Consider the following 24,928-nt stretch of genomic DNA (forward strand, 5'->3'; position numbering starts at 1 on the left):
TCGGGACCATGTGGAGCGGCGATGCTCAGGCGCTGTCCGAGCGCTGAACGATTCCCAGTTCTTGGAGCCTGGAGAACTCCTCCTTTGCCTGCTGGAGCTTTTCGGGCGGCAGCCGTCTGGGTCTAGCGTGCAATGGGGGGGCCCTATGTGGCAATGTGGTGGAAGACCACATGCTGGGGCAGAGCAGCGTGGAACCGTGGCTCTAAGATGGCAGGGAATTTGTGGAGGATCTCATCGAACTCATCCCTGGCGGTGGCTAGGGATTTCAGGTCTGCGGGCTTCTGCTGTGTCCACTTGGGTGGAGTGGAACGTTCGGGCGTTGACCAGCCTTTTGCCCTTCATGTCAACCAGTAGGCTGTGAGCTCTGAGGAGGTCGGCCCCTAACAGTGCGGTGCCCATGTAGGCTAGGACGAACCTCCAGTGGAACTTCTCTTTCCTGATCTGTGCTGTAGGTCCTGACAGTGGAACCGTTGGCCGTCCGCAGGGTTGGACCTCGAGATCGGGTGAGAGTCTCTAGTGCCGTGGAGGGGGGAAGAACGCTGAGCTCAGCCCGAATCCACCAGGAATTGGCGGCCGAGGGATCTGTCCGTCACACGAAGGAGGCTGTTTGTATGGCCAGCCGTCGCAGTCATCAACGGCGGCTGACCTGGTCGTTTCCCTGAAACCCGCAGGGCTGGCAGCACATAGAGGCTTGCACTCCCCAGCACTGTTGGTAGAAACACCAGGTCGACTGGCCCTCCTCTGGCTTGGTCTTGGGAGCGGCTTGCGGTCGGCTGGCTCCTGGTCATGCCACCTGGTTGAGGGCTGCCTCGTTCTCCCTCTTCGTGCACCAGAGGGCATCCGCACGGGCTGCTACTTTCCTTGGGTTCGAGAAGTCTTCATCTGTGAGGAGAAGCTGATGTCCTCCGGCATCTGTTCCAGGAATATCTGGCGGAAGAGAAAACAAGGCTTGTGGTCTTCTGCCAGGGCCAGACTACGGTCCCCAAGCCCATCAAGGTGAAGGAGCCTGGAAGGCTGGGGAGTTAGCCCGAAAGTTCCAAACAGCAGGTCTTTGAGGGCTGTGTACTTGCCCGTAGCCGGGGGGTGGTGAATGATGTCATCCACCCTCACTGCTGTATCTTGGTCCTGAGAGCTCACGACATGATAGAACATCGTGGCGTCTGAGGAGATGTTGCGGAGTTGAAATTGTGCTTCCGCCTACCCAAACCACATTCTCGGTCGGTGGGTCCAAAAGGGGGGAAGCTTGATGGAGACAGCGTTAACCTCTGCTGAAAAACGACTGGGCTTGTCGGGGTCACCACTGTGGTGGTGTGAGCAGTGGAAGAAACACAACCACCATGTTGAGGGACGTTAATAACTGTTTTTATTCAAATTCAGCGCTCCCCTTTAAGGGCAGCATGAGCTCAGTCATCTGGTGCATTGTGACATCATAATCACTGCCCAGGGTGTGTGATGAAAGGGATGCTGGAGTCAGAGAGAAACCTCTGATGACGCCATTTCCCCATGGCTGCCCCACCACGTGGCGATACAAGTGGGGCCAGTTCGCCACGAGGATGTGCACCGCCACAATATAAAATTTACATAATTATCAAAAGGTTGTCAATTCAAATATAATTTCAATTATTTTAAAGAAAGACTCCCATAACTTCAAATTATTTGGTGCCTTTACAGAAAATTCCATCTTTTAAACTCTGGCTAAGCACATTTTTTTTAATATAAGGACAAAGTTTGCAGTCATTTTAAGCTTTAACTAAGGGTTAAGTAACATTTCTCCAGCAACTATCTACTAAAGAACTGTAGATCTGTTAAATCTACAAAACAGATCAAGAAATCATCAAAAGCTCTTCCCCACCTTCCCAATTTTTGTCCATCTCCAGAAAATGCCTTGAACTTCATTTTGTGCTTTAAATATTCTTCACTTCTGTGATCCTCCATATCCAAACTTACTTGACTTCCACGAACCAATTTTTGAAGTTCTATGGGAATCTCTCTGGATTAAACCATGCACATAAGAAACAAAACTTAAATATCACGTGAACAACAAGCTTGAAATTGTTGAGTACATGCAGATAATGAGTAAAATTAGAATTAGAATGAAACATGAAAAGGATAGGTGAGCAAGTAAAATAAGTGGAATAGCAAAAGAAGAAAGAAAAACATCAGCAAAACAGGAAGCACACAATAAAAAGGGAAGGTTGATTTGTCATGACTCAAAGCACATATCTTTCTCTTTCTTCTTTGGCTTGGCTTCGCGGACGAAGATTTATGGAGGGGGTAAAAAAAGCACATATACACAAGCAACAAATAACAACAGACAAACAATTTGATTAGTTAAAGCTACCGAAAGTCCTGCCTTTGATGCATTTTTATGTAGCATAACTAAAAGTACATAAGACAAATATAAAGCATCACCCCATGACTAGAAAATCTCACTTTCTAATGATATAAAAGGGACGCGAATGGAAGAAGTAAATATTCAATCCTTGTTTGCTGATTGGCCAAATTATTGCAAATAAAGTATAATGTTGAGAAATCTTAAGTGAAAAGAATGGGAAAGCAGAATATTGGAGTCAGATTTGTTCTGCTGACCTCAAGATTGCTGGATATCATGCCATCTCTTCCACTTGGGGGCCCAAATGTAGGGCTTCTTTCAGTGCAGTTGGCCACTTCTACTCTCTTCCACATACAGGAAGCCCCAGGACCCAGAATCACTAATTTTCAAAGCTTTTATGATCAAAAAGAGCAGAAAGTAGACTCGAGGAACATTTTGTCTTTCAGCTGAGCATTTTATAGTTATGGTTATAGTTATAACTATAGTTATAGTTATAGGTAAACAGGAGTAGGTGGAACAATAGTTTAGCATGGACTAGATGGGCCAAAGGGCCTGTTTATTTGCTGTAGTGTACTATGGTTCTATGTCAAATCATATTTGTATCAAATATTCACATTTTAGTCATTTTTATAAAAACCCACCAGAATCACAGTATGAACCAACTTACCCCCTGCCAATGGATTCTAAAAACTCTGCATTTTTAGGGTCTGTATAGGTTCGGAGCTCTCCATCATCCAAACTAAATCCATTTTTCCAGAGCTTAAGCAAAATCTGAACCTGAAAAGAATCACATACTCCAGTCATACAAAGTTTTGGGAAGAGAAATTCAAGAATACAGAATCATTAATAGGAAATGTTATAAATATCACTTTGAAAAGCAAAAAACTAAATGGTTTAACTTTGACATTTAACAGAAACTACTCAAATAAACAAGGTGACTGAGTAAGCAAATCAAGACCTAGAAACTGCAGCACCTGAAAAACCAATGGCAAAAGGGATAGTCCAGGCTTTGGTGAGCATCACGATAGCCAAATTTGTGGCACCATGGTTGACGCTGATGCTCAGTAGGGGAGGTAAAAGTCTGTTGGGATAGCTTAGATTGGGTACAGAAAATAGTATACATAGGTACAAAAGTCATGGGCAGAAAGAAGGATAAGGTTCTACAAAGCGAGTTGAGAGAATTAAGTAAAATGTTAAATGGAGGGTAAAAAAAAGGACATACGAGCACCTGGCTTAAGGACTAGTGCAGGAGGAAGGGATTAGTTACACGTACAATTGCTATCACTTCTGACAGTTTGATCAGGGAAAAAAGAAACATTTGGCAACTGGGATCAAGGGAGTCTCTTAAAGAGCATAGAGGGTGCAGTAGAGAACTTAAAGAAAATAGGAGGGTAAAAGGGGGTCATAAGATTAAGGAGAATCCTAAGGCATTTCATATTTCGACAAAGAGGTTAGCCAGCAAAAGAATGGGTTCCTATGGGAACAAAAGGGTAACCAATATGAGGGGCGAGCTATTAGATGAGGTCCCAAATTAATATTTCTTATCTGCACTCACCATGTATAAGATTGTGAATTCAGAAAACATATTTCAAGAATTTAGAGCAGTTGATATTAAGGAGGAAGAAGTGTTAGATATCATGGGATGCACAAGGATTGATAAATTATCAGGCTGGATGAGATTTAATCCATCCTTTTTTGTCCCCCTAAGCAAAAAAATAAATGGCAGTGTACCTGGTTGCAGTAGCTATTCCAGCTCCGAATAATGGTGCAATCTCTCATTCCGTTAGAAACCCATAAATTATTTTGATACATATTTATTTTGGACTGTTATGTATACATGTTGTTTCTGTGAAGGGTGTCCTGTGAATCTGTGTGTGTGTACTATGGTCCAGATACATGCTGTTTTGTTTGGTTGGATATATATATAATATAATATATATATATTATATATATATATATATATATATATATACACACACACACACAATCAGATTACAGTAAACTTGAACTTGCTTTGGGAAATAAGGGGAGAAAGCTACCAACCAAATGAAGATATTAGCATCTTCTATAGCTACAGATAAGATGCCAGAAACTTGAAAATCTGTAATGCAGTTCCTTTACTTATGATGGGCAGCAGGGATAAGCCAGGTAACTGCTGGTTGGTGAACCTTAGGCAGTAATAGAGAAAAGGATAAGGTTTATGCACATTTGTGAGAGAGGAGCTATTCTGATTAAGACAGTTAAAGAAGAAAGTCTGCAGATGCTGGGCTTGTACAAAAGTGCTCGAGAAATTCAGAAGTATCTATAGGAACTAGAGGATAACCAATGCTTTGGGCCTGAACCCTTCATCAAGAATTAGCAAAAGGCAGCCAGGTGCCTGAATAATAAAGTGGAAGGAGGAGCAGGGAGGAGGAGGAGCACAGGCTAACAGGTAAGAAGTCTCGTGGATATAGGTGGGAGGGGAGAAGAGGAAATAAAACAGAATAGGAGGAGGGCGGCTTAGGTCCTAAATATTGATATAGTCAGTATTGATTGCTTTGTGTGAGGGAAATCCTGCCTCATTAATTGTTTTTTTTAATATATATTTAAAAGGTATCGAAGACTGATGAAAGCAAGTTGGTGGACATTGTCTAGATGGGCTTTAGAACCTCTTCTTAATCTGCACTTCACAACTGTTAAGTTATTTTGTCCATATTCTCTCTCTCTAATTGGTCCTATTCACTCAATAACCAGATAACTTTGTTTATAGCTTGTCCCTAGGGTAATCCTGCTTTTATCTGGCAGAGACACCCACCCCTTCCCCATCTTCCTTCCCACTCAAGGTGAAACATTAACTCTGATTCTCCTCCCACGTGGGCCTGACCCACTGTGCATTTCCAGTATATTCTGTTTTTATATTGATTTATTAAGGCATTTGACAAGATCCCCCATAGTAGACTGTTCCAGATGTTAAGGCACATGGGATGCAAGGTGAGCTAGCAAATTGGATCCAAACATAGCTTGGTGATAGGGGCCAAAGAATGGAAGGACTCTTTTCTAACTGGAAGTTTGAGACCCATGCGGTCAGGAATAGGTGTTATTTGTGAAATTCATTAATAACTTGGATTTGAATGTGCAGTTCACAAAGATGCTGGAGAAATTCCTGACGAAAGACTCAGGCTTAGGCTCAAAATGTCGACTGCCTTTTGCTTCCTGTAGATGCTGCACAAGCTGTGGGGTTTCTCCAGCACTTTTGTGTACTGCAGTAGCTCTCAGCATTTGCACATTTTATTGTTTACCTTAAATATGAATGTAGGAAGTATGATGAGTAAGTTTGCCAATGACACCAAAGTTGGTGGTTGGTGACTAACAAAGAAGATTATACATGGCAATAGCAAGAAGCATATTGGATTGAGTTTGGCAGAAGGCATTTGGCAGATGGAATTTAATTCTGACAACTGTAAGATAATGTCAAATATGTGGGTAGGAGATATATAGTCATCCTGTGGCACCAAAAAAATGCTGATAAACAGAGGGACAATCACAATCAAGTTCATCATTCCCTGAAAGTGACAAAGGCGGCACATGGCAAGTGTGAAGCATGGAATAAAAAGGTTGGGACATTATGTTGCAACTTTACAAAATATTAGTTAAATTGCCCTTGAAGTATTGTGTCCAGTCTAATCATAACAAAGAATGTGCTCACACTATAGATTCACCAGGCTATTTCCTGGATTAGAGGATACTAGATGTGGGGATGGCTCGGTTTGTTGTGCTTGGAGTAAAGAAAGCTGAAGGGTTATGTAACAGAGCTAGATCAAATTTTAGGAGGTGTCAACAGTCAGTCTATTTCTCACGATAAGGATATCAAAAATAATATGGTACGCCCAAGGAAAGAGTTTTAAAGGATATTTGAAGGAAATTTTTCCTTTAAGCAGTATTTGATATCGAGAACTTTGTGGCAGAAATGGTGGATCACCATGTTTAAGAAACATTCAGTAAACAAAGGCATAAAAAAATATGAACCTAATGCAGGTAAATGAAAGATGGGCAAAAAGATTGCCATGAATGTTTTATGCCAAGGGCCCTTTACTGTGGTGTACAAAATTCTATGACAAAAGTGATATCATAATGTTTCAAGAAATTTAATGTTCTTTATTTTGTCAATAAAGTTGCCTAATTTTTAAAAAAATACATGAGGCATTTAAACAATAAAATGATTCTTAGCTCTTCTCGTGCACGCCAAATATATTAAGTGTCTTAGTTCATGATTTGAAAGCATTCTGGAATGCCAAGCATACGTGCATCCCTCCAGGAGAAGGAAAAATGTGTATGGTGGTGGGATTCTGAAGTAAATGCAGGAAATTCCAGCGGATAATGTGCTGGATGCGGAGGCTGGTGGGGTGAGGATGAGGGGGATTCTATGTTCGTTGCATCTGGGGGAAGAGGGGGTCAGGGCAAATGTGCGGGAAATGGAGCAGATACAGGTGAGGACTGAGTTTATCATGGTGGAGGGGATGCAAAGTTTGTGGAAGAAGGCAGACATCACCTGGTCCATCTCCGATAACACTCTCTCCTTCCTGGATCTCTCTGTCTCCATCTTGGAGACAAGCTTTCCACTGATGTATATTACGAACCCTCTAACTCCCACAACTACCTTGACTACACTTCCTCTCACCCTGTCCCCTGCAACGATTTCATCCCCTTCTCTCAATTTCTCCATCTCCACCACATCTGTTCCCCAGATGAAGTCTTCCAGTCCAGATCTTCCAAAATGTCTGCCTTCTTCCACAAACATGGCTTCCCCTCCACCACTATCAACTCAGCCCTCACTTGCATCTCCTCCATTTCCCGCTCATCTTGCCACACATTTGCCCTGGCCCCCTCTGCCCCCAGATGCAACAAACATAGAATCCCCCTCATGTTTACATGTTCACGCTGTGTGCAGTTAATTTTTCCCCTAGCAATTAGTGGCAATTCTGTCGTGTCTACAGGAAAAAGGAATTTCAGAGTTGTATGTCATGTCATCTTTATTCCCTGACAATAAATCTGAAATCTTCATCTACCACTCTACTAGCCTCCGCATCCAAAACATTATTCGCCGGAATTTCTGGCACTTTACTACAGGATCCCACCAACAGACACATTATTCCTTCTCCTTCCCTATCGGTCTTCCACAGGGAATGCTCCTTTCATGATTCCCTCATGCACTCATCCCTCCCCACCTATCACACAACATCCACTGCATCTCTCTTATCCAGTCTGCTTGTTACTTCTTCAAAGAATTCCAATAAGTTTGTCAATTTTTTCTTAAGGAAACTATGCTGGCTTTGCCCTATCTTGTCTTGTGTCTCCAAGAACTCCATAACTTCATCCTTGACATCAACTCCAATATCTTCCTAACCACTGACATCAGGCTAACTGGTCTGCAATTTCCTTTATGCTGTATCCCTGCCTTCTTGAATAGTGGGATGACATTTCGATTTTGCAGTGCCCAGAAACTGGACTTCCAGTAACAACTTACATCAAGATTAGATTCATTTTTTTGATCTTGTGAAACATATTCAGATAATTCTTGTGACGACACTCCCAGACGGTATCCACCACCCGCAAATGGCTATAAAATAAATTAAAAACCTTGCAATTAATCTCATCATAATACATCTTGGTTTGTGTTGAAATAAATTAATGGAACATGAAAACCTCTTTATCCAAAAGACGGTATAATTTACATCAGCAAAGTTGCCAGAGCTCTTGATCCTAAAGCTCACATGTGAAACAAAAATTTTAAAATATGAGGCAGCTGGCATAGGTAGAAGAATTATTTTCTGTACTCTCTGAATTCATTCCCAAATATAAAAATTCAAAATACAGTAAAACTGAAATAATCTAACATGCTTAGGATTTATGGTTTTGAAATGGCAGATTTTCCAGATTATTGGATATGGTTTCTATTTATACCTCAACACTCTTTTAAGGAACAATTTTTACACATTACACAATATTATAATACATTTTCCACCAAATCAGGCAAGTTTGAGAGGGAGAGGAAGGAGGGGAAAACCATTAAGAGATGCAGATTCATTAAGATTTCTGAACATTCAGACTATAAATTCTGATAGTTTTACTATAATCAAATTAATAAACCAATCTTAAGACCCTTTCACACTTGCCAAAGATCCCAGGAATCAAATGCCAATCAGCCTTTAAAATGTCTAGTGTGAAAGCAAAATCAGCTCAACGCCAGCGTCAGATGACGTCATCTCACGCTGAAGATTGCCGGCCTTGACCCCTAATACAATCCCAAGCATCTGCAGATGCCAGCGTTGAAATCAGGCAAGTGTGAAATGGGCAATTGCATTACAGGCACTTCCTATTAAAGGTAGAACAGACAAACGCTGGGGATAAACCCTTGCAAGTGTGAAAGCGTTCAGTGTCCTGGTTAAGAATGGTCTAATGTGAAAGGCCAAATCCCTATTCCTATCCCGGGACACTGAATGGCCGATTTACTAGGATGCAAGTGTGAAAGGTGCTTTAATTTAACAATTGAGGTTTCTTTTATTGGAGCTATGAGAAATAAGTATCCTGCAATTTCCAGAAGAAAAGTGCCTCATGGAGCAGCTAACCTCTGTTGTTGACACAATAGTAGCAAAATATTACATCAAGAAAGTAGCTTTATTACTTTTAAGTCTAATAATCTTTCAAAATATATGCTGATAAACAATTTCTGATTCAAAATGCTGACAAAAAAATTGTCCTAGTATCACTAAAATGCAGAATAATGTATCAAAAATTCACTGCTGGTAGGGGCATTAGAAGTAGTTAATCAAGGCTTTGAAAATGTAATGGCATTGGTACCCAAGGGAACATACTTTGCAATGTTATAGAGAAAAAGATTAGAAAGAATAAATAAGACAGAACAGACATCTCTGATGGCATAAACTTCAGGGGTGAATAGTTTCCCATTGTACCTAACAAATATACAATTTTACATACTAACTCAAGTATTTACTAACAGCATTTTGCAGGCACTGTGAACGTCTCAGAATTTTTAAGTACTGTTCAAGCTTCATAGGATTTAAAAATTCATGAAATTTTGAAAAAAATAATTTGGGTGCAGTAGTAAGCTTTACAAGCAACTGCTGCAATGAACTACTTGTCATCGTTATCTTTCCTCCATCACAATTTTTTTTCCCCCAGATGATGTTCAACTTGCATTTGTTTGCGTCGATCTTACACTTAAAAAAAAATCAAAATGAGTGCTTCACCAATTGTGGAATGGTCCAGTCCTTTCTGAATTTTAACAAGAGCATGATGCAACTGAATTCTGTTGTGCAGCATTATGTTTCACTTATATTTGCATAATAGTACTATAACATCCTATAATATCTGAATGCAACATTAATCTTTGGTGTTTTTCTATATTGTACCATTAATTTAATAATTTAGAGAAATAATGCTGACTTTTGACAAAAGATATGTAATCTCAAACATTAACAGTTTCTCTTTCCATAGATACTGTCTAACGTGCTATTTTCAGCATTTACTATTCTTATTTCAGATTTCCAGCAGCAATAGGTATCTTTTTTATTTTCTTTTAAAGAAATTGTCACTTGCTGGTTTTTCTTCCCCAAAGAAAGGTTCTCATACTTATGCCAAAAAAAATGATGGTTATATTCCTTTATATTGAATTTTTAAAAATTCTGTTCAAAAATCCAGCATGGTAACTTTTAATTACTTGTAATTAATTAACTTTTAAATTGAACAATAGTTTGAGACATACAAATTCATAATGCCTCATAAGGTATTCCAGTATTCTCTTACCACAGCTCTGTTTGCCTCGCCTACACTTTCTGTCCAGTGATCCACTGGAACTGCCCCATGTTCCTTAGCTCCTTTAAAAAGGTCATCCACAATTTCATTTAGATTCTTTTTCTTTGACGGTTCAACTATTTGTTGGCCACTGTGTTCAGAACCACCTGCATAAAAGCTTAAAATGTACACTGAGTGAAATCCATTGTTTTCATAAATTGACAACAGCAGAACAAGGAACATTAACAAATTACAATTTCCATTATCACACGCTCCAAAAGCAGATAAGAGTACACATGTCTGTTACAGAGAACTCCTCCCTTGAAACAATTTGATTATTTCATCATTATGAAATACAAGGTACATCTCTCAAACAATTACATATATTTGAATATGTGCAACTCTGTTGCAGTGGATTAAATCTGTTTTGTGTACTTCCAAATAAAATGAAAGAGGAAGAAAAAATATAGATTTAAATAATGTGTTATATACTAAAGGATTTATGGTTAATAACTTATGTAATATGTTGCCTATCCCAAAAGTCATTCTGGAGCAACAGGATCACAAACTGCAAGCAAATAAACAAGCTTTTACTGTATATGCCAGTAAATGTCACCCCGAAACTAGGGTTGCCTTACACACCAAGTATAAAACTGAACCTTAACAGTGAAGTCTTAGCACTCCCTGCGCCAAGTTTAAAATCTGAACTTTAAGAGAGAAGTCTCAGCACTCCTCCGTGCCAAGTTTAAAATTCAAACCACTACCAGTACTAAAAACTCAGAACAGTTTTATAAAGTGGCATTCAAAAACAAAAATCAACACTTAACTGTATCATTTACTTAAGGGCCAGTGAATATGCTAGATCTTAGTAACTATTCATAAATATTTAAAATATATGAAATAAAACAATTGAAACATTTTTGATGCTTTAAATTCCACCTTAACCGTGGGTATTGGCTCATTGCTTTATTTTGAGATCTCACTGATTTTTAAAAAATATTAACTTAAAATTGATTAAAAATATTTTCCTGTGTACAAAAGACTTCTTCAAATTGATGTTGCCTCAGCAAGTTTAACAACTTTATTTTTGCTGGATGCCATGAATGTCTTGATCTGATAAAAAGGCTAAATTTGTATTGGATCGCTGTGGTCTATAATAAATAAATTTGCTTCACTGATGACAAGTTCATTGTTATCATGGGTTTTGAAATGTTGCTTACGAGCTGTATGTGAAAATGATAGGATATTGCTTTCAGTCAAGAGCTCAGAACTCATTCATCTTTGAGGGATGCAGATGGGGTTGAAAGAAGGATAAAGTGGACAAGAGTTATTTTGGCATTGATTTATAATATGTTCGATTTTTTTTGCCATCTGCTGAAATGATACAATCATGATACAAAATACATCAATTATAACTGCCCCATCATGTGAAACAGAATCTCCAGCTGAATGCAGACAAAAATTTATAAACAAATTATACTTTATTCAATTAATCAGATGATTAGCAATTAACCTCAAAGAAACCACCTTAGCATAATTATGGAAAATCAACATTTTGAAGATCTTACAGAAAATGTTCTGATATCTATTTCACAATGAAGTCACTGGAATATTAATTTTGACATTAAAACAAGCTTTTGTCTGTAAACGCTCATATAAATTTCAATAAAATGTCACAAACTCTTACCGTTCACCTTTGTCAGTTGAACTGTTACTTTGCTCATTCTTCAAGTCTTTCAAGGAAGATATTCGGGAGGTACCACTGCTGGAAATACAAATTAGAAATCTTCTATTTTTCGATCATTGGGTTAAAAGATAAACAATAATATGCAGTTCATAGTTTCATTTAATGTCATTCAATATTTAATATTTTAGATTTGTTGAAAGAAAAGGAATTGGTAAAAGAGTTCTGACCTTTCCTCACAGCCCCCTCTGGACAATAAGCCAAGACACTCCCTCCATTTCAGATGCAATCCATCCCTCTTGATAAGAGGGCCACAGAGGAATCCTGAACTGTCTATCCTCTACCTAGTTGTCACTCAACCACCTGCAGTCTGAATCTCGGGTACTTATTATTTCTTCCCTAATTGATCCTGAACTGAAGAGGAAATTAAAACCACATAGGTAAGTCTGGACTCACATGGGCCTGACAAGGTAACAACAGAAGATCTCCTTTCCTGAAGGACTTTGGCGTGAACCAGATAGAGTAGTTTCCTGGTAACTGGTACTAAAAAGAGATTAAAAAACATTCGGTTTCATTCAAATGCTTGGTTAAATGTCCTATAACAGGACTTGAACTCATGCCTTCATCAATGGTCCAGTGGCTAGTCCAGTGATTTAAGTGCTAATGTATCCTGTGAAATAAAACCTAAAGCAACTGAAAAGACAAATCCATAAATAGAAGCTGGATATATTTTGTTACTTCTTACCTACGATTTGCAGGTCTAAAATTAGTAGCTTTATTAAATGTTGGCACATCTTGAACTGGTTCATCAGTGCCTTCCTCACAGAAGCTAGTTAGAGCCAGCTGTACAAGAAAGCAGGACAAAAAAAATTAAAATCCAGAAAATCATTTCAAAATTATCTAGATTCCAGATTATATAACATCAATAGATTTTGTTGAAATTATTAGAATATTCCTGAAAAGAATATACACAGAATCAATTTAAAATTACTCAAAGTAGTTTCCAAAGTTACAATTAACAATAAACAGCAGATTTTAAATTTAAGTGCCCTGATTCTTAGACTATTTCGAAACACAGTAAAATCTAGAATTAGTAATTTGTAACTGCTCATGTTCCCTGCTGTTTTAAAAATAACATTTAGATTGCAAGGACCACCATTCAGAATAACCAATTGCTGAATAGTTTTATTTGAAAATCAATACTTGAAGTAGATGAAATTCTCTTTGAAAATTACTACAGATGAAAACTACATTAAATTCTTCAGTTCAACATGTCTAAATCATATAAATAGGATCATTAAAATGTTCTCCTTTCTGGATCTTTTCCAGCATTAATATTGAAAACCTAGTAACCAACTAATTTTTATCATTCCTTTTCAACAAATTTCCATTTACTCAAGATTTTGTCCAAGTGCCAGAGGAAGAACAAGGAAATAAAGAAAATAAATCAAAATCCCCTTATGCATTGAGTTTCCACAGCTGATCTCTTTCCTGTTCACTTAGCCAAGGAGTTGTCAATGGTATGCATTCTAAACAAGATCAGTTTCAGTGAAATCATACGTTGATGAAGGGTCAAGCTTGAAATGTTATGAATCTTTATCTTTGCTATATAAATCATGGGTCCTCTAATGGCATCACCTACGGCTCCTAGAACGCTTCCATCAGCGCTGTCTCCGCTCCATCCTCAACATTCATTGGAGTGACTTCATCACCAACATCGAAGTACTCGAGCTGGCAGAGTCCGCAAGCATCAAATCCACTCTGCTGAAGACCCAACTGCGCTGGGTGGATCACGTCTCCAGAATGAAGGACCATCGCCTTCCCAAGATCGTGTTATATGGCGAGCTCTCCAGTGGCCACCAAGACAGAGGTGCACCAAAGAAGAGGTACGAGGACGGCCTAAAGAAATCTCTTGGTGCTTGCCACATTGACCACCGCCAGTGGGCTGATCTCACCTCCAACCGTGCATCTTGGCACCTCACAGTTCAGCAGGCAGCAACCTCCTTTGAAGAAGACCGCAGAGCCCACCTCACTGACAAAAGGCAAAGGAGGAAAAACCCAACACCCAACCCCAACCAACCAATTTTCCCCTGCAACCGTGTCTGCCTGTCCCGCGTCGGACTTGTCAGCCACAAACGAGCCTGCAGCTGACGTGGACTTTTACCCCCTCCATAAATCTTCGTCCGCGAAGCCAAGCCAAAATAAAAAAGAGAGTAAGGAAATATACATTTTTGTTGTTGGAAGGTAACGGTCCTTTAAAATCAAAGCTAATCCTCTCAAAAGGTCAGGTTACCTTGATGAGAGTGGCCTCCGGAGCTTTGAAGCATTGCGGTTTGCATTCTGCGCAAACAGGACAGCTTTTAGTCAGTTTCCTGACTTCTTCCAGAGAGTAAGGAAGGTTGTTAGCCCTTATGTAGTGGAAGAACCTCTTGACTCCTGGGTGGCACAGTCTGCTATGGATCACTTTTAGCCCCTCCAACTGAGCACCAGCAGCAGATCATGACAATGCATCAGAGGGATCATTTAACCTGCCTGGTCTGTACTGGATCTCATAATTATGTTGAGAGTTCTATTCGCCAGCGTGCCATCTTATCATTCTTGATTTTACTTTTGTGTTTAGTACTGAACATGTTGGCTACAGATTTCTGATCAGTGACAAGATTAAATTTTCTGCCGGCGAGAAAGCGTCTCCAGTAGTGAACAGCTTTAATAATAGCCTGGGTTTCTTTTTCAATGACAGGATGTTTAAGTTCAGGTCCGCGTAACATGCAGGAGAAGAATGCCACAGGTCTGCCCTTTTGATTAAGGGTTCCTGCCAAGGCACAATCTGAGGCATCAGTTTCCTCTTGGAATAGGACATCCTCGTCAATGGACGAGAGTGCAGCTTTGGCAATATCAGCTTTAATTCTCTCGAAAGCCTTCAAGGCTATTGGAGAGAGAGGAAAAGATTTAGTGTCAAACAGAGGGCGTGCCTTCGTGGCGTAGTCCTGAACCCATTTGCAGTAGTAGGAAAAGAATCCCATACACCTTTTAAGGGCTTTTGCTGAGTCTGGGGATGGTAACTTCTTAAGGGGGGCCATTCTTTCCAGGTCGGGGCGGATTTCGCCCTTGCGGACAATGTAGCCCAGAATGGGTAGCTCTGTCGCATTGAACACACATTTGCCCTCGTTAAATGCAAGGTTGAGTTCTTTAGCTGTTGCTAAAAATTTCTTTAAGTTGTTTTCATGTTCAGCCTGTGTTTTCCTACAGATAGTGACATTATCCAGATAGGGAAACGTACCCTGTAACTCATAAGTCTTAACAATCTCATTCATTTCTCTCTGAAACACGGACACAACATTAGTGACCACAAAAGGTACCCTTTTAAATTGGTATAACCCCCCATTAGCCTCAAAAGTCGTATAGGGCCATTCCCTTTTCTTTCCTTCGGGGTTCCAGCTCTCCTGTACCAGTTCCCAAGGTTGCAAAGGAGCCACCTGTTTTGAGAAGGAGCACCAGAATTCGTAAACAACCTGATAGGCTGACATATTCATAAAACATCTCATTATATTTCGACTGCTTGCTAGGTACTGGTGTATTTTGGCTGTTAGAGTATTCTCAATTCCAAACATGGTATCCATGTATTGCTTGCAGCTGACCTTTAGATTTTAACCCTTCTTCTGCTGGGAGAAGACTGTGGTGAATGTCTGCCAAGCTGCCTGTCTCCCCTCTGGCAAGCCTTGCTGCACTAACATTGGCTGTGCATTATCTCTGCTGTTAAGGACACTCCCCTTGGATATACACTTATTGTCTTTCATTATTGTACCATGAGTTTCTGCTAATAAAATTGAAGTGCCAGTTGATGAAGTAGACAAAGACAATGTGGTCAAACAATAATCATGGCTTTTATTAGCAGAAACTCATGGTACAATAATGAAAGACAATAGGTGCATATACAGTTATACCCAAGGGGAGTGTCCTTAACAGTAGAGATAATGCACAGCCAATGTTAGTACAGCAAGGCTCACCAAAGGGGAGACAGGCAGCTTGGCAGACATTCACCACAGGCATAATGATAATATAATAATTCTTTTGCCCTTTTGAAACCTTGGTCTGGATCCATATATTGGCAACTTTTGACTATTTCCTTCACTTGTCCTCCAGTATACTGCTCCAGGTAATACAGACGATCTTTGGTGTTTTCAGTATTACTTTCAATGTGATATTCAAAGTTATTCATGAACATGATATTGCAATGGATCTCCATTAAAAACTGGAATTTCCTTCTTAGGTAAACCATAAGAACCTTATTGCTGTGCTAGCATAGCAGAAATTTCATTTTGTTTTGCTATGAGTGATAATATATGGTCTGGTCCACCATGGCTTGCAACTGGTTGTCTTGTTGTCAATGGAGCTGGCTGAACTAGAACTGGTGCCATTGGTTTTGGATCTTGATATTTAAGTGATAGCATTGATGGGGTTCCTTGGTATGGCTGTGATGGCATTGGAGAGCCTTGACATCACTGGTATGAACTGAGGGTTCGTTATCTATGGGATACTGAGAGTTCAGAGCTGGGACTCCAGCTGCTTCCAAGTGTAATATATTCTAATGTGCTGATAAACACAAAGCTCATGTTGCAGTGAGAGTTGAGAGACAAATGTAGGTGGGGCTACAGTATGAATACAAACAGTCTAGATGATGACACTGTAGATGAAATAATGTACAGAAGATCACAATACAGAAAACAAACAGCATATTGTCCTTAATTGCAAAAGGATTTGAGTTAAGACTAAGTGTTTGCAGGTTTAGTCTCTATCTAAGGAAAGCTATACCTGTTGCAGAGGGGAATCCAATAAAGTTTCATCAAATTCCTTGAATAGAGCAAGTATCGAAAGGAAAATTAGGCATTGTACTGATGCTCTTTGCAGTAGAAGATTGGGAGCTTAAATCATTGAAATTACCCTTGCACTGTCGAGTCCAGAATCAGAAAGACACAGCTTAAAGTTCATGAATTGTCTCATGTTTGAATGGATGAATTTTCTTTACCTGGAGGGATACAACTTAACTTTGAATGAATCATTCTGACTTATATTTCCCGATTCAGACTCTGTAGAAAGGATATTAACAGGACCAAATGATTAGGTCTTAAGTGTTTTTTTTTTAGTTGTAACATATTCATTATGCTGAAAGTCAATCCAAATTATAGACTTGGCAATGGTTGGAGGCAGCACACTAGGCAGACTGGCAAACCAGAGAGGAATGAACACAGCCACAACAAGCATATAAATGTCAGGTCCACTACTCAAGCCCCAATTTATATGGATGGATAGGAGGGCAGACTGAGGGAATGGATAGAGGAAGAATCATCTTGCTCTTCCAGGCTCTTCAATTCCCTGCAGTTGTTCTGATTCCCAGTCTGACACAACTCTGATAAACCTGTAGAACAGGTTGAATCAAAGACTACGAGCAGCATTGTTAAAATATTTAAACTGCTAATTGACCTCGGGTTGGGTCAGGAACCTATTCTATCCCACCGCTACCAAATTCAGAGGAGTGAAGGGAGAGCCTAACATTTTTTGATAGTAGTTTCTGAAGCAATCCCAACCACACCTTTTTTTGGGAATCAGAATCAGGTTTATTGTCCTGAAGATGTGACATGAAGTTTGTTTTGCGGCAGTTGTATGGTGCAGAACAAGGTGCAAAATTACTCTAAAATTACAATTATGCAAGTACAAGATTTTTAAAATGTGCCAATAAAAGGAAAAAAATGAGGTAGTGTCCGTTCAGAAATCTGATGGCAAAGGGGAAGAAGCTGTTTCAGTAAGGATTCTTTAATCAGATTGATAAAGAAGATACAGATTCAATCAGTGCGTTACAATCTAAAAAGTCCACAGAAAGTTTGTGAACATAGGTTTAAATGAACACCATTAATTTGCAGTCGACTTTGTTCCAGCTCCCAAACCTTAAAATGTTCACACATCAGGGAAATGATTTTACTCTCTAAAGATAATTACATTTGTGTAACTATAATATAATCAAACATTATGGAAGAAAAATCCTAAATTTCCAATATCCAGATACAGAGAGTCAAACACAAGACTGAATCGTAATCAGAATTTGTCATGAACAGGTGTCACAGAATCTGTGGTTTTACAGCAGCATTACATGTGCAAATATTGATATCAATTATGTTTTTAAAAATAAATAAATTAGTGTAAAAAGAACAGAAAGTGAGGTCATGTCTGATGGCAAAATGAAGAATCTGTAGCTTTTTCTTGTCCTGTGCATTGGCACCTCCATACTAGACAGGAAACCAGTCAGATTGCACTCCATGGTACACCTATAGTCATTTGTAAGAGTCTTTGGTGATATACCAAATCTCCTCACGAAGTTTAGCCACTGGTGAGCCTTCTTTGTAATTGGATCAGCATGGATGCCCCAAAACAGATCTTCAGAGACACAAGGCCCTTTCAAACTGCCATGTAAAATGGGGTTAACTGGGAGATTTGCACGGTTAGCGATGTAGGTACATGATGATTTAAAAGGGTCCAAATGGGTCAATCCGGTCAAAGCCCAGAGGTGATCAGGGAACCCAGTAAAACTTTCCTGGGCGTCCTGCTCCAGCAGTTTAAAAAGGGAAATGGCTGACCCGGTTACCCTGGTGACTTTAGCACATACGTCACAGGGGAAACCCCTGGCTGAGGTGCCATTGCTGTGATCCAGGGAAGAGAGGCCGCTGCCTCGATGTGCCACTGCTGCGAATGCCACTCAGGTTTGCGGTGACAGCTCAATGCTGGAGTGTGGAAATAATGGCTGCCTTCCTTACCCATAATTCCTCATGCTGCTGGCAGCCAGGAATGTGAAGTTCAAGACCCTTTCTACTGCTAATCCCTCAATGAGGACTGGTTCATATTCCCCTGATTTCTCACTCCTAAAGTCCACAATCAGCTCCTTAGTTTTGCTAACGTTTTGACAGCATTCAACTATCTGATCCATCTCCCTCTTGTATGCATAGCCACGCAGTCATGTGTGTAAAGTGAGTAGTGAGCCAAGCACGTATCCTTGAGATGCGTCAGCGTTGACTGTCAGTGAGGAGGAGATGTTTCTGATTCATACTGACTGTGCTCGTCTGATGAAGAAGTCAAGGATCCAGTTGCAGATGGGGGTGCAGAGGCCCAGGTTTTGGAGTTTGTTGATCAGCAATGAGGGATGAGGAGTTTGAAAGCTGAGCTGTAGTCAATGAAAAGCAATCTGATTTATATGTTGCTGTTGTTGGGCTGATCCAGGGCTGAGTGGAGAGCCAGTGAAATTGTATCTGCTGTGGAACAATTGTGACGGTAGGTGAATTGCAGTGGGTCCATATCTTTACTCAGGTATGTTAATTCTGCCCAGACCAAACATTATAACAAGGATCATGATACAATATTATTATAGCAATCTATTATATTCAAAAGAGGTCAAGATCAATAGGCTGATATTCAAGTCAAATAAATACTTAAGTGTGTAATCACATGCAAACTGATTTGGTATGCAAACACTGGATTGCAAAAATTACCCTCAGCATATTGTTTTGACTTGTTAACCAAAATCATCTTGTGATTAGTTATCAAAATAACGATAATCAGATACAATATGCCAGTCCACAGTGATTACTGAAAGTTAAGCCTTTTAGTTTGTTCAAGTACTAACTTCAATAAAGAATCCAGAACACAGTCACACTTCAGAAAAGAGGATATAGTAGTTGATTTGTTTTCAAGTCAAGTTTATTATCGTCTGATTGCACAAGTACAACTCAATAAAACAGCACACAACCAGACATGATGCACATACATATGCAGGACAACAATTCATGTATATAAATAAAAATAACTATTCTTTTATACATAAGAGAGTCTCCGATGTATAGTGTGAGTAGTTCCTTTGGTTGTTCAGCATTTTCACTACCTGTGGGAAGAAGTTTCTCAGCCAAGTGGTGCTAATACTCCTTTCTCTTTCCCAGTGGGAGCAGGTGAAAGATGCTGTGTGCAGGGTGGAAAGGGTCCTCAATAATTTTTCACACCTTCTTCAGACAACAATCTCAGTAGATCACGTCAGGGGGTGGTGGGGGGGGTTGCTATGTGGAGGGTGACTCCATTGATCTAGTGATCCCTTCTTATGGTCCTGTGAATTGACTTCCAATCCATTTCTCGGCAACAATCATACCACTCTGTGATGCAGCCAGCCAGGATGCTCTTGATGGAGCTCCTGTAGAAAGTTGACATGATGGCGGCCGGTAGCCTTGCCCGCTTCAGTCTTCTCAGGATGTGCAGTCTCTGTTGCACCTTCTGGTCATGGGGAGATGTGTGTTCACGTTAAGTGGACTTCAAAGATATATAGATATCCACACAATCAAAATTAAAGCTTTTATATTACACTAGTGTTTATTCAACTGATTAGGACCATTAGGCCTGGAAAAACAAATCCTTCCTAATTATTCCTTAAATTAATTTATACTCTGAAAATTTGTATTTTTCCTGGTGACTAAATTACTAATATTTGAGATTGCAATACAAGATATCCATAATCTGCTGGAAGAACTCAGCATATCAAGTAAAAACAGTGGGAAACTAAAATGCCTTGATGAAGGGTTCAGACCCACAACATTAACAATTCTTTTGTGTTCCATTGATGCTGCTCAACTGTTGAGTATATCCAGCTTATCATGTTGCTCCAGGTTCGAACATCTACAATCTTGGGTGTCTCAACATTACATATATAAGTTTAGACGAAACTACAAGACCATAAAAAATGGAGCAGTAATGGGCTATTCAGCCCATCAAGTCATTCAATCATGAGCTGATCCTTTATCATTCCCCCCACCCCCCCCCCCCGCCACTCAGCCCCACTGCCTGCCTTTTTCCTCATATGATCAAGACCCATTAATTTCTGCCTTAAATACATTTAATGATTGGCCTCCACAACCACCTGGGGCAACAAATTTCAGATTAGTCTTGCAAGAGAAACACAACCCTGCGGCCGAGCAACATTTTTTGTGCTGACGAGAGTAGTGAAATTTCAAATTTCACCCTCTATGAAAGAAATTCCTCCACATCTCTGTTCTAAGCGAATGCCCTTCAACCCTGAAGTTGTGTCCTCTTGTCCTTGATGGGGGTGGCTAAACTACTGATCCCTGGTCCACCTGGGATAGCCTGTTGCCTATTTTTAAGTGGCCTGGGGTGAATTTTAAAAATAAAATCTAATATGGTCGTTAGAACATAGTCTCTAATAATAAATTGCACTGTATATACATTGCATTTCATAGTCTCAAAGCTAAACTGACTGTTGCAAATGTTACTCATGGATGAAAACATTTATCTCAGTTGATTAAACATGCCAGAACAAAAAAGATGGAAATAGCAAGGGAGTGCCCAAAATTTCAGGCATGGTGAGAAAATGAATACCTTTTCACAAAAGTCAATGGGAAGTGTTTGTTTGATTTGCGAGGAATCTATTAACTTTAATAGCCTATCTGCAGATTTACACATTGCATCATGTAATGCCAGCAGTTAAACTATTCAGTAGTTTAGTTATTCTGATAGAAAATGAATTTTCAATGGCTCAGGGGTTTTCTGGTCTAAAAACACCAATTTTCTTGCAGTGTAACTGGTTAAAAACTGCCAGGTTTAATATTGTTTGGCCTGTGATTCCTTACATTTTACTGAATGCAGCCACACCAAAAAGGGCCATCTCTGTTCTAGACTTTCCCAACATGAGGAACAACCTTTCTATATCTACTCTGTCCATGCCTTTCAATTTTCAAAATGTTTCAATGATATCTCTCCACCACCCCACCCTCTCCCAAATTCCAATGAGTACAGGCCAAGAGTTGTCAAATGGTCCTCACAAGATAACCATTTCATTCCTGAGATCCACAAAGTTCACTATTAAGTATTATGTAAAGGTTGTTAAAATGTTAGAGTGCAACATTTAGGGGAAAATATAAATTAGTCCAACAGAATCAAATCCATGGAGTTTAGCAACAGTAGTTCATTCAGAAGATGCCACCTCCTGCTATCAACCACCCATCGACCCACAAAACCATAACTAATCCAGCACCCAATAAATTTTTATCAAATTTAAAAGGTTAGAAAATAGGTAGTTCTCGAGATAGAAGTTCCACTGTACCCTAAACCACAATTTCAATCCTTAGTAAAAAAAATTACAGAACGTGAAAGAAAGGGGAAGTAAAAAGGAAATGAAATAACTTTAAAAATTGCTAATATGAGGGTATGAACAAAATATCCATGACCATTTTAAATCAATTATAAATATCCTAGGTAGCTGTGCTTCTTCGTGTTTTTGGCTACAAACCATTGTACATCTGAACAAAGGATTCCCAGTAGCATTACTGGTACAGCTGCTGCTGCCCAGCTCCAGCGACCTTTTTGATCCTGATCACCAGTGCCCTCTGTGCGGAGTTAACCTTCCTTTATTGATGTATGCCCTTCATGAGACTATGGATTTCCTCCACTTTCTCCTGTTTCCTCCCACATCCCAAAGACGAATGGAAGACTCTGGAGGGAGTTTATGGAAATGTGGGGAGGATAAAATAAATGATGGCAAGATGAGTATCAAAATGAGTGTCTGATATGTAGTGTACAATGTGTGGGATATAAAGTTCATTTTTACATTATGACAGCTAGACATGGAGGGTCAAAGGGCCTGTTACTGTGCTGTGCTGCTTCATGATGAATTTAATTTTATCAACAGCACAATTCTGCAACAAATTGAGAGGATGCATGTACCTTTATTTTGTTAATGGCAATTTCAAAAGAATAACACCAACAGAAATCTGAGCAAAGCAACACCGAGAACAATTTTCATACTTGAAATTCAGACAGCAGAAATATACATTTTATTTGCAATCTAATAATAGTGACAAATTAATATTAATGCAAAATCTGGGCCAAGATAAATCTCCACAAGCTCTGAAGTCAGCAAATTATAATATTGAGAAAAATCTCTGGAGAAAAAAATATCTGTCCCACTGAGAATGAGATCAATCAAGAAGAAAGAAGTGTTTAGTGTTTTCCGATACTTTATCTTGCAGATAAAAGTGGGCCAAGAGAAATAAGAACATAAACAACGACAGGAATAGACCATTCAGCCTCCCGATCCTTTGTCACCATACAACTACATCTTGGCTAATCTTCTTCAGTTGCATTATCATCCCTAGATGGTTTGAATATCCTAAAATAATGAAACATGGGTGTCGGCTTTGAATAAAAGCAATGACTGCACCTCCCCAACCCTCCCTCCAAGGTGGAATACCAAAGACTGGCCACCCTTTAAGTGGGAAAAATGCTTTCAGTCCATAGCATAACCCTTGCTCTGAAACTGTGGCTCTCAGTTGTAGTCTTGCAAGAGAAACACAACCCTGCGGCCGAGCAACATGTTTGGTGCTGACGAGAGGAGTGAATTACAGTGGGGAGAGCAGGGAGGGATAGGCTTCTCTCACGTCCAACACTGTCCAACCCCGGGACAGCTGAGCCCCCTCTCCCCCCACCCCCCCCAACCCCACCAACCTACACCCCGCCACGCCGACCCCGGAAAGCGAGCCCGTCACCTGCACATCCCAGCCGGCCGCCTCCAAGCGGCCTCCAGCCCCTGCTACCCCGGGCAACCGCTCCTCACGCTCAGCGCCTTCCGCCATCTTGGCGCAACCGCGCCCCCGCTCGCCCGGCGCGCCACCTGCAGGCCAGAGCTCAGGCGACCGACGAGGAGCAAGGTCAAGCGGAGCGACTCCAGCGTGCTCGGAATCTCAATAAGGGCACCCCCCAACCCAATTTATTGACTCACAGAGAGAGAGAGAAATACAGCTGTTGAAATCTTGGGTAAACAATGAGACGAAAGTAGGAAGGTTGACTGCTCGTTGGGCTCCGTGGCCCGCGGAGTTCCTGCAGCTCCTCTTTGTTCACTCAGGATTCCGGCCCCTGCAGTTTCTGTGAGGAAAAGTCTCCCGGTCCCTCGTGTTCTCTGCCACCTTGCAAACTCTAGCGTCCCTCTGCCAACCCCCCCCCCCCCTTCCCAAATCTGTCCGCAGACCTGAGGTTTCAAGCGCGCTGCTCATCCAAGTGGAGGGTGCAGTCGTTCGCATTGAACCTCGTGTCGACACAGTGTGATGAGGGAGAGGTTGGCCACAGACTGAGAACACAGGCTCGATTGTGCCACGTTGGAGGAACAGTTTTCAAAGCACAGAGTCCAACAAAAGCAAGGATTAAAAAAAAAAGTGGGGAGAGACAGCCTGGGAATACTAAGAAAATGAAAGAAGGCATCCACCGAAAAGCTCATGCATACAAAATTGCCAAGAGTCGTGGGAACTTGGAAAACTTTAAAAGCAACAAAGAGCCACGAAGCAAACAAAAAAAAGAAAGGGAAGATATATTGTGAAAGTAAACTAGCATAAAATATAAAAACACATAGTAAATGCTGTGATATAAAATGGAAAAGGGTGACTGAAGTGAACATCAGTCCCTCGGAAGAAGGGAGAATTAATATTGTGTAATGTGGGAATATATTTTGTTACAATCTTCACAGTGGAAGGTACATCTAACATGCCAAAGTGTGATGTTAAGGGATGCGAAGGGAAGTGAGGACCTCAATACAATTTTGTCACAAAAGAGGTCATGCTGAGGAAACTGTGGTGTGCTGGGGTAGCAGCAAGCAAGCACAAAACTCAAAAGACTGTACAACAGGCTTTATTCAGATAAAAGACTGAACACCAGTTCATGCTTCGATGGTTCCCGTGTGACTGGCTCAGGTCTATTTTCAGGTCGGCTGATTGACAGCCGTCCAGGTGGAGTCAGCCCTCAGGTGGTCCTCCTGCAGGTACAGAGATCACCCTTGCAGTAGGCTGGTGATCGTATCACCACATTCACCCACTTTGTAAAATTGTCCTGGGAGGGGGGGGGGTGGGGTGTAAAACGGTGCCAAGTGATATTTACAAATGATCTACAAGTTTAAACGGTCTGGCGGCCGTCGGAGTCTCTAACCGTCGCAGGGTTGCCTCCTGGTCATAGGTCGGTGAGGGTGTGGTTGCTGCCTGAGGGTTGGCTGGGTCCGGCAAGGTTGGGGCGGGCGCTGGTGTGGGGGTGTGGCCGGG

General features: G+C 40.6%; 1 protein-coding gene across 5 annotated transcripts in view; it reads right to left on the bottom strand.

The window, feature by feature from the left end:
* The window catches only part of LOC138755453 (NSFL1 cofactor p47-like), a 32,799-nt gene extending 9,282 nt beyond the window's left edge, over nt 1–23,517 (bottom strand). The window contains exons 1-8 of one of the 5 annotated variants that reach the window (XM_069921442.1): nt 23,393–23,516; nt 12,553–12,650; nt 12,264–12,350; nt 11,811–11,885; nt 10,136–10,301; nt 7,836–7,928; nt 3,000–3,109; nt 1,853–1,990 (exon numbers count right to left, since the gene is read on the bottom strand). In XM_069921442.1, the coding sequence (XP_069777543.1) occupies nt 1,853–1,990; nt 3,000–3,109; nt 7,836–7,928; nt 10,136–10,301; nt 11,811–11,885; nt 12,264–12,350; nt 12,553–12,650; nt 23,393–23,479 (854 nt within the window). In that variant the 5' untranslated portion in view covers nt 23,480–23,516. Of the gene's footprint in view, nt 1–1,852; nt 1,991–2,999; nt 3,110–7,835; nt 7,929–10,135; nt 10,302–11,810; nt 11,889–12,263; nt 12,351–12,552; nt 12,651–23,392 lie in introns of all 5 variants that reach the window. The other 4 variants (XM_069921440.1, XM_069921445.1, XM_069921444.1 and 1 more) reach the window with 4 other exon arrangements.
* Nucleotides 23,518–24,928: the final 1,411 nt, after the last annotated feature.

This window comes from Narcine bancroftii, chromosome 2 (assembly GCF_036971445.1).
Source record: "Narcine bancroftii isolate sNarBan1 chromosome 2, sNarBan1.hap1, whole genome shotgun sequence".
Taxonomy (NCBI): Eukaryota; Metazoa; Chordata; class Chondrichthyes; order Torpediniformes; family Narcinidae; genus Narcine; species Narcine bancroftii.